Source organism: Lagopus leucura, unplaced genomic scaffold, assembly GCF_019238085.1.
Source record: "Lagopus leucura isolate 7727_CA_CO unplaced genomic scaffold, USGS_WTPT01 Super-Scaffold_100002, whole genome shotgun sequence".
Lineage (NCBI taxonomy): Eukaryota > Metazoa > Chordata > Aves > Galliformes > Phasianidae > Lagopus > Lagopus leucura.
Window position 1 is genome coordinate 54,807,269 of NW_024962263.1, and position 10,982 is coordinate 54,818,250.

At 36.9% G+C, this 10,982-nt stretch overlaps 1 protein-coding gene across 3 annotated transcripts in view; it reads right to left on the minus strand.

Annotated features, from left to right (window-relative positions):
* Nucleotides 1-10,982, minus strand: part of TOX (thymocyte selection associated high mobility group box) — a 219,631-nt gene that overhangs the window by 40,073 nt on the left and 168,576 nt on the right. For 2 of the 3 annotated variants that reach the window (XM_042870264.1, XM_042870265.1), the window contains exon 4: nt 1,822-2,100. The exons of the other annotated variant lie outside the window; for it this stretch is intronic. In XM_042870264.1, the coding sequence (XP_042726198.1) occupies nt 1,822-2,100 (279 nt within the window). The remainder of the gene's footprint in view (nt 1-1,821; nt 2,101-10,982) is intronic. 3 annotated transcript variants of the gene reach the window in all.

A 10,982-nucleotide genomic window follows, 5' to 3' on the forward strand; every position in this document is an offset into this window, starting at 1 on the left:
TGCCTGCCTTTAAGCTTATAGTTTAATCTTTTTTAGTTGGAGACTAGTTTATGCCCTCTATCATTATTTAGTTTAATAATATTTTAGTTTAATATCATTATTAAGTTTAATACTATAAATTACAATTATTGAATAATTTTAAGGCAATGTATCCACTTTTGCAGCCTGAGTTGTTTTTCTTAAATCTGTGTTGTGTTCTGTACGTTTTCTCATCTTTTTCTGCTCACACTGAACATGAGAATGTTTTAAAGACAGTTTCCAAAATAACATGGCTTGTTAAAAAGTTGAACACTGTATAATCTGGCTTCCATAGAGAAAAGATCAAGTTTTAGTTGGTCTGCAGCAGTCATTATTTCTTTATTAAAAATATTACTTTCATATGTGTACTGTCTTGCATGAATCCCCAATTCTATACTTCTGGCAGAATGAAGTGCTGCAGTGAAAAATTACATCAGAAATGTGGGTTAAATATATTAAGCATTTGATAAATAAAATAAAAAAGATGTTTTAATTTTAGATTTGGTGTTTTCTCCAGAATTTTAAAACAAACTGCATACTTCCACTGATGTACAAAAAATATTAGCAATGAAACAGGAGTAGCAAATAAATTATTCTGAAAAAGTAACGGCTGCTTGGAATTATTTTTGCATAGCTGTATTCTAAAATCTCCCTCAGTAACAAAGTGCTCATTTAAAATGTATGAATTATTCAGTAATCTTTGAAACCTGAAGTTTGTGAAATTAGGGGAAAGTCCTGAAATAAAACTTTAAATCTGAGTTTATTTAAAATGTAGTAAAACATATGTCTCCAATTACATGATTATTTTATAGCTAGAGGCATGAAAAACAATACAATTTGAAAACAAATCAGAATTACAATTCTTGACTGGATTATACCTCCTCAGTGGCTCACGTGTTTTCCTCACGTTCCTCTCAAGTCTGCTACTATTCCCCACAAGATATGGCCACGGTACAACATTTTCACTACTGCATAACAACTTCCATTTTGCAGTTCAGAACAGATTAGAACGAAGAGGTTCTCAGTTCCCATATGCCCTATGCCTGATTTACTGGATGACTTTGTGTTAAGTCCAGGTTTTTTTCTCATCTTAAGTCTCTGCAAAATTAACTTAATATACTTGCTTACTTTTTGGGATGCTTTCAGGATTTGGGGAAGTTTGGAAGGTTTTTATATGAAAGCTGCTAAATAACTCATCACTTATCACATAAATAAAGGAAACTTTCTTATTTGAATGATGATTATTTCTTTTAAGCCTACAGCGATGCTAAAAGGAAGCTTAAACATGTCATGCCTCAGTGTCAGCACCTCCAAAATCATAAATATGTAATGAGTCTTCAAGTTTTTAAAGGTAAGATCTTGAAGGTTTGTAGAGGATATTTCTGTTCTCGTTGCTATGAAGTTCTGTTTACTCACCCTATGACCAAATTGCAAAGACTAGCATATTGTACACACAGTTCATACTTTTTTATAGCAGTAACTTGATCTTTAACTGGGAACAAACATCCATTCTATGCAAGTGAGAAAACTCAACCTTTATATTGAAGTCCTAAAGGAATGGTTATCCTTTAATATTTTACAGGATTCCAGTTTGCTCTCACAGAGAACAATGATGTCATTTACTCAAACTGCCCGAAGAATTGACTGGAAACTATAAGTTCTGTATTCATAACTCTTTAATTCACTTTAGTCAACCACCAACAATGTATAAAGTATCACCTTAATAACTGTGGCCGTATGACTCATTTAGCAGGTCCTAAAAATATCCACCATTTATACAGTAATCCTAGCATCTAAGCCTACCTTAGAGCTATCTTCTCCTTCATCTTCATGGACTGAACTGGATGGTGAAGGAGTTGCAGATTTGCTTCCAGGTGGAGAGGGTGAGTTGTGAGGAACATTGTTTCCACCCATATTCAAACCAAGCTGTGCACTGAGCTGGGACTGGTTAATAGTAGTCAGCTGCCCGTGCTGCATCATTCCTGGCTGCCTAATATCTGCAGGTTGAACCCTTGGCCTCATGGTTGCCATCTGAGGATGGGAACTATACTGGGCTCCTTCTGTATTCCGTAAATCTTGCATCTATAAGAGGAAAAAAACTGTATTAAGCATATCACTAATAACGTGTCCTGTTCTTTCAGAGCTCTGTTGGCCTGATTGGCTATATAAGGCTTAAAAGAAATGGCAAGTACTCAAACATATAAATACTGAAAATAAACAATAGAATGTGATTGTCATTTGCATAACACTGACTGTTACAAACTATTCAGGCTGTAGTCTCAGCCTGTGAGAATAGCAAAAAAGCACTGAAAGCTTGTTTCTTTTTAAGGGGAGCAAAAAGGCACTGCTTTCTGTAACTGCATTCAGAGTATCTCAGAAATGTTAACAAACTGGGGCAGGTTTGCATTCTGAAGTTTAGAGCCAGATCAGAATATTAATATCCTCAAAATTCAAGGCTATTTCCAGATCCTACTTTTCTTCTTAAGATTTGTGTGTGTTTGAGCTGTGAATTTGGAAGCTGGAGTTTTCAGAATTGGAATATCCAGTATTAAGTCCAAATCTATTATGCCCGGTGCTGCCCAATGAAATACTGGAATTTTAAGGTTTCAGACTGACAGAAAGGATCCATTGATAGACTGATTAAATGAATTCTGAGTTGATTTGCTGCTGAGGCATATATGAACAGAAAGCTCAGAAGTTGCAGGATTGACAAATGAATCCATTGTGCTATGTGGGTCACCGCTTCTCAGCATTAACAAGACACACTATTTTAATTCAAGCAACAAATTCATTCTCTGCAAGGATAAGAATTAAAAGCATTGGAGGATGAAACTCCTTTCTTGTCCAGAGGTCAAATGTACCACACATACACACTACAACAGATTCCTTATAATGTCTTTTCATTTCACACCAAAACATGACAAAAGACAAAGAGTATCAAGAAGCTCAGATTTAAGCTAAGGTGTTATGTGGGTGATATAAAATTGAAGTGTCAATTCAGAGCTGAAATGAAATAGATACAGTTGTCGTTCAGTGCATCAGACAAACATGTCATGAGTATCGAGTGGAATCTGACAGCAACTATCACTGTATAAATTCCATTATGATAAGGACACATGTTAATGGTTCAATGTATTAATGTAACCACTTCTATCTACTGACAGTGTTTGTTAGACTTGTCATCCAGAACATTTAAAGATGGCTCAGCTCTTTTTTAACTTCTAATACCTTGTGACTTCTATAACCTATCGGTCTCTCATATACACTCTCCTAGATATCAGAGGAATCTATGGGATACCTCACAACCAGTAAGGCACAGAAAAAGGAAAGATAAACCTGTAACTTCACATTTTCTCTCATTAGTAAGAAATCACAAATTTTAGGGAGATATTTTATGAGCCTGCAGATTGATTTTTGTAAGGCTGACTGGCTGGCAGTAAATTAAACTTATAATAGCATTAGTTCTGGAATTCTAACCACTTTAAATGCACATGTATCTCTGAGAAGTATTTGGAATACATTCTGCAAACATAATTATACCTGTATTTATATTGCTTTAGAAATTAATAGCTTTTGGTAAAAAGGGGTTATCTATACAAATATGTTCAAGTTTGCTTAATGAATACTATAGCACCAGAGGAAAAGAGTTAGAGCAGTGTAAGAAATCAACTGAAGACTGAAATCTGAATCCTGACAGACATTCATACGTTTAAAGATCGCTACTGAATGTTTGTTCCCTTTCCTCCAGTACCAGCTCCCCTTCAAACATATTAGCCTTGAAAGCTATCATTATCACTGCCTCTGGCACACAATCCACCCCAAAGCAGTTGTGCTGTGAAGATCTAACCGCTGCTTGGCCCTATCTCCCCCAGTCCAGCTGTGTCACTGAACAGCAAGCAGTTGGTGCAGGATGAGTAGGGAGGCAGGCTGTCCCCAAAGCCTTCTCCAAAGGGTGCTCACCAGCTGACATACCGCTTGGTGCCAGGTCCCCGGTGAGCCAGGAAAAGAGGCACCCCCTAAAGCCTCCCGCTCACCCTGTCAGTTGCATTTAACACCAAGCACAGCTCAGAACCCTCCAAGGGATTTTGTATTAGGCAATGTGTTGTCAGAGGTTGAGGGTGGTGCTCCGTACCCTCTCTCTGCTCATCACTGAGAGGCCACACCTGGAGCACTGCGTACAGTTCTGTGCTCCCCAGTAGAAAACTGGACATGTTGGAGAGTTCGTCATGGAGGGCCACACAGATGACTGAAGGACTGGAGCACCTCTCCCATGAGGAGAGGTTGAGAGAGCTTGGACCAGAGAAGAGTAAGTGTTGGGGGATTTCATCCATCTGCAAAAATACCTAAAGGGAAGGAGCAAAGAAAACAAAACCACGTCCTTCAGTGGTGTCTAGTTTGAGAGCGAGAGGCAATGCATACAAACTGGAAGAGGACATTCCCTCAGAACACCCGGAGCACTTCTGTGCTCTGTGGGTGACAAAGCACTGGCACAGGCTGCCTAGAGGCTGTGGAATCTCCTCATGGGAGACCTTCAGCAGCCACCTGGATGTAGGCCTGGACCCCTGCTCTGGGTGTACCTGCTGCAGATGGGGCTGGGACTGATAAACCCAAAGATCCCTGCCATCTGCAGCCATTCTGTGATGCTGCGGTCGTGTGAATGTGTATCCAAATGATTTTACGAACGCTGGAATAGAAACAAACATTATCTGAAAACCCTAGCAACTGTTTCAGTTTTTTGAATGAATTTGCCAAGTACCTACTTCATTGAAAGCAGAGCAAAGGTTATAATTTTAATTACTTTTTTTTTTTTTTTTCCAAGAAAAATGCAATAAACTTGTTATTTTTCAAACACTCTCCTTTATTAAAAACTTTTTACTTGAACTTCAGTTACCAGATAGACACTGTAGAGCTTTCTGTGTTTGTCATCTTTAAAATAACATATATTTTAAAGAGTCTGTGTTCAGTTTTAGCTCCAGCATCGAACACACAGCTTGTTTTCAGATATCTCAACACCAATGGGATAGTGAATATATCCCCCCAAATATGCATATACATATTTCTAAGGATATTGAATTTTTATATCACTACCAGGCAACCTTTACAAAACCAGGAGTAAGCAGCATGGAGACAGGTTGCTTTAAAGTACATGTTCCCTAAGCCAGAAACCAACACCCTAAGGGACCTGCCTGCAGAGAAGAGCAATACCTGGGAACATGCCAGTGACATCCATGAACTGAACTGTGACCCTCAGCAAGGAGAATGCACATGGCTCTGCATTTACAGATGAGATTTCTGTCTAGCTTCTCTCCTGCACTGCAGAGCCTTCCCAAATCCTGATCCTTCCTCAAGAAACAAGAAGGCTATCTAAGAAAATGGAAATCTCAGTCAGAATAGGGAGCTGACCACATTCACTGTGAAAAGTTCCTATGTAATGCTGTGGAAAGCATGTGATAATGAATCTTTACATTTCTAAAGAATCATCAGACTTCAAGAACAGGCCCGTCAATGAAAACCACATACTTCCATTGCTGCTGTGGTGTGACAGTATGTCCCTGTCTCAAACATTCTGATGACCTCATCTCTGTGTGAACAGTGGCACTGATCATACACATCCTCTGTCAGCACTGCTAGCAAAGTATGACCAATTCCGTACAAAGTACTTCACAATCAGAAGCTTCAACTTGCTAGTTCTTCCAGATGGAGACCACCACAGTGTGGCTGTGCTGGAGTCATATCCAATATTCAGAAACAATACTGCAAACATACTTCACTGAATACAAAGACGAAGACAAATCTTGCTTGATGGCAGAATGTCAAATAGAGGAACAAAGTTAAAGAATTTGTGTGCTACAGGGGATAAGGATAGTCTTAAAATGATGCCTTTGATGGCCTGTTTGATGAGGTAATAATATTTGGCACTTTAATATCATCCTACATCTGTCAATTTCAGGATGTTTCACAACTTTATACTCAGCTTTAGAACATGTCTGGTTTTATTTTGGCTTTACTAATGCAGAATTAAGATATAACTCTCTTCATGGCTATATATTTTTTTCCATTTGCATTTTATTTATAAGCAGAAATGGAGCATCTACTTATGCAGGTGTTTGACTATGCATTAAAAATCACTGTAAGAGTATCTCATTTTGAGGTGTGTACCAATAACCCACCAATAACCTACCTAATAAGAATGTAGTTAGTGCACTACCAAAACAACCCATTTGTTGTTTGCCTGAAAACAAGCTCCTAATGCCCTGCACAGAGCTCACAAGGTAGTAAGAATAAAACTAAACTGCATTAAGCATCAGACCATCATTTTCCATATCAAGTTAAAGTAATAATTAAGAAAATTGTGCTATGCAGAATACAGCACATCCCTACACAGAATCATCTCACCGTGGGACAATATGAAAACAGTACCCTAATCACAGAATCACAGAAAATAGTGCTAGAAGGGACCTCAAAAGGTTATTTAGCCCAACATTTTATCTCTCAGCAGGATTAGTTATACCTAAATCATTTCTGACAGATGTTTGTCTAACCTCTTCATAACCTCCCTAGGCAATTCTTGTGCTTAACTATCCTTACAGTGGAAAGGGCTTTTTTCCGTAATGTCTCACCTAAATCTCCTTTGTTGTAATTTAAACCTACTACTTTTTACTCTACTCCCAGTGGACATGAGGAATGTTTTTCCCCTTATTTACAGAAAAGCTGCACACACTGGAAAGCTATTATGAATTTCCTTTCAGTTTTCTCTTCTTTAGACTAAACAACCAAACCTGAAGATTGAAAGACTTTTTTTTTTTCATATGCTGTGTTTTCTACACCTTTGATCATTCTTCCTGCTGTCCTCTGGACTTTGTTCAATGGTCTTTGTCTTTCTTGAAATACCATGCAGCAAACTCCACAAAATACACACATTTTTATCTGACATAGCTTTCAGATTGAATCCTTCAAGTCTCTAACAGAATCTAGGATAAAGCATTAAAAAAAAAAATCCTTAATAATCCGTCTTCCTGATGTAAGCTGGTTACTCATGCAAGATGCAAAGAGAGTCAAATGGGAGGACCCTTAACTAACAACCCAGAAGCTTGCTTTATGAAGCAAAGAAGTTTTTTTCTAAGAAGCATTACGCAGGCAGTTTCAATCAGAGTGTGTTGTTAGCAAAATAATTTCCATGTTGTTTTTCTTGTTATAATTAAGAATTATGATACAATCTCTCTCTCAAAAGCTGTAAGATTCCAAATTGTTTCTCCTTACTTAAAAACATTTCTAGTAAGTGTAATCCTTGACTGAAAGAAAAAAGCGAAGTTGCCTTAACAAAATGAAGTACATATGACAGGTCTAAACATATGCAAGAAATGCTAGTGATTATAGACTGGAGATGAAAACATTAAAATTGAAGGAGAAAGGCTTACTCTCTGAAGTAAGTGAGGATCATATACCTCACTATCCTGAGCAAATTCATAGCAAGCACAACAGGCCTTATCTCTAGTATCACTACCAGGTGTGATGGGGATTTTTGCTTAATTTTTGTACAAGGTGAGAGATCATACAAACTTTCCTGATGGACCTGGTAGAAGTGGTTGATGGTCATTTACTTCTTGTCTAGAAGTTCAAGGTAAATCAAAGAGAAATGCTATTGTGAGAAATACTGCTGTGTACTATTGTGAAGCTGTGGGTTGCAGTTTAACCTAGCAGGCAACTCAGCACCACACAGCTATTCACTCAATCCCTTCAGTAGGATGGGGGAGAGAATTAGAAAACGTTAGAACTCTTCGCTTGAGATAAAAACAGTTTAACAGTATAGAGAAGGATAGGGTAATAATAACTAATAATAACAATAATAATATACATAGCAAGTGATGCACAATGCAATTGCTCACCAGTAGTTGACTGACACCCAGCCAGACCCCAAGAAGCATCTGCCCTCCCACCAATTCCCTCATTTTGTTTTCTGCATGACACCATATGGTATGAGGTATCCCTCTGGCCTGTTTGGGACAGCTGTCCTAGCTCTGCCTCCTCCCATCTCCCTGTGTACCCCCAGATCCTCACTGGCAGAGCATTTTGAGAAGCGTAAAAGTCCTTAACTGAGTCTGCTCAGCAATAAAAAAACAGTGGTGTGTTATCAACTTTATTCTCATTCTCAATCCAAAACACAGCACCACATCAACTACTAGTAGGAAAATTAACTTCTTCCCCCTGGAAAACAGGAAAGTACAGCACAATTAATTAATTCAAATAAAGATTTTAAGAGAAAAACCCAGGGAATCTTGAAGTTCTACCTTTGATAATATCCACAGTATTGAGAGAAGAGCAATAACCCTAATCCTAACCCTTCTTCACTGATGTCATTCATCTCTGACACCATTATAGGTGCCACTGATCTTCCTTGGTCAGCTGAAGGGATTTCTGTTATTAGTATTCTCAATGATATTCCCAGAACAACTTTTGCCGGCATGTGTGCCGTATTAAAACTGAATGTTTGTTCCACTCATTGCAAACTCCCAAATGATGGTTAGCAGTGGTCATAGGATCACAAAGGTCATCAGGTCTAACTACTGGCTCCACAAAAGACTACCCCAAATTAAAAAAGGAATATTTTTATTCCTGAGAATGCTGTCCAAACTCTTCATGAACTCCAGCAGGTTTGTGCTGTGATACCCCATGGTTATTCACTATATATCTGTAGTTAGGTTTTAGATAAATTTCAATTGAATTAAAATCAAGCCATGCCATTTCATGTGTAGTTTCACAACGTGTTGATGCTATTCAAAGTGGTAATATAAAACTAGTTCAACATTTGTATTTGTACAATAGAGAAGAACAAAAATGTGACCCCAGTATTTAGAAGTTTGAAATCTGACAAGTTAGGATTCACTGGTCAGAGCAGATAAAGCTGTAACTAATGTGTATGTCCTGCCAGGAACGAAGGCAGATCAAACACTAAGTTCCACAGATCTTTGCATACAGTAAAAGTAGGAATTATATCTGTAACCAAGCCTTCTTTTATATACATAAACCTTCTTATATAACCAAGCCTTCTTTCATATACATAAAAGGATGACTGCTAAAGAAAGTTTTGCTATCATAGCTAAAGTTACTGTAAAATGACCACAGAGAACTATTTAGAACACATTAAAAGGAATAACCCAAAGCATCACCTAATAGAAAAAAGGATGTGTGTTTTCATCATCTCATTTTTACAATTCTCTTCTGTATCAGCTAACTGCATAATGAAAAACTGAGTTTTAAAGTAAGTGGGTATTTGGGAAATACTTAGTACTGTATACAAGTGCATTTTATATCTATGCCCAGTGCATGTTCAAGACAAAATGAATGGGTCATTCAAATTTTCTGTTCATTAGGAAAATAGTCTTAAAATCAAACAGCGAAAACCTCACATGTAAAAAGAACCCTAACGTGAAGAAAAAAAAAAAAAAGCAAAACAACAAAAAACCCCATCCTATTAATTTTACTACTCTAATCTTTCCAAAATCATTCTGTTACAAATTGAACCACTTTTTGTTGCTTTACATAGTATTCTTTCTGTAAGTGATCTTAAGCTCCTTTAAAACAATTATATACTCAAAATTTGACTGCAAAATTTTATAGTGCAATCACATAATGACAAGAATGCAATAATATACAGTTTCTATATTTCTCAGTATACAGTTAATTTGGTGACTGTTAACATTCTTTTCTTTTTATGTTTTAATATCCTTTGAGTCACACAGGACTAAGGTCTCAAAACTAATCATAAAAAACTACTGACTGTTATTCACTCTAATATAATAACCCTTTATTTAAAACAACCTCCAATAAATTTCATTATAAGAAGTTATTAAAAGGGTTAAAAACCTATTAAATGTCAAAGAATTTGCCTGACTCAAACTTCTAATAAAGAAACAGAATAGGCTTTCTTTCTGAATTATTTAAATCTTTACTGACTGTGCACTGAACCATGAAATTAGAAAAGTGTTATTAGAAGTGTTCTCTGGTTTTTATAAAAGTTGTAGCATAGAATATATCAAACCACAGTCTTTAACCAGACTAGTTAAAGAAATAGGTTTTTAATCCTGAATACATGGTTTTCACTGATATAAAGGGTCATAATTAAAAGTCTGGCCTGGAAGCTGAAGATAATAAAATTATTATTACAGGAGCATACATGTTCATTTGGTACATTCTAGATGCATGTTTCCATTTTAATTTGGACAAATATCTCCAATTTTGTTTGATCTTGCAAAGTCCACTTATTTGGATCCTCTCAGCAAACAATTAAGCTTTTAATAATGACTCATTTTAAAGAATTAATGGTGAATAATGTGTGTTATCTTTTTCCCTTTTTAAAGTGACTAATACTTAACAGCAGGTATAGGTAGACAGCAGACAAATGGAATCTAGGACGTGCAAGTCAAATATTCTGGAACACATCTCCTGATAACAATATTATCCCCTCAATGCATTTTGCAAATATCAACAGAACTATTTTCTATTTCTCCGATTATTTACATAAGGAAAACAATGGTCAATTTCATGTTTATTTTGGTGATGCAAAAGAACACCTGAGTCACAGGTTCACACAAATGCACCCAAATCAATAGCCTTTTATCACAACAAAGGAAATAAAAAAGACGACTGTGAAAGACAAAAATGTTTCCCCTTCCTTCAGACAATAAAAACAGAAGCATCCAAAGGACATGAAAAGATTGGATCTAGGAATAAAGAAATATATCCTTGGAAATACAGCAAGCAGTGCTAAACTGTGCTTGCTACAGGGCAGGAGGAAAAGAGACAACTACAATTGTCTTGGCAGTGCTTTGCTCCTCTCAGTGGCCCAAAACAACACAGTTACCAACATGATTTTGCTGGAAACTTTGTTGAGTTCTGCTCTGCTCCATTCCATTCCATTCCATTCCATTCCATTCCATTCCATTCCATTCCATTCCATTCCATTC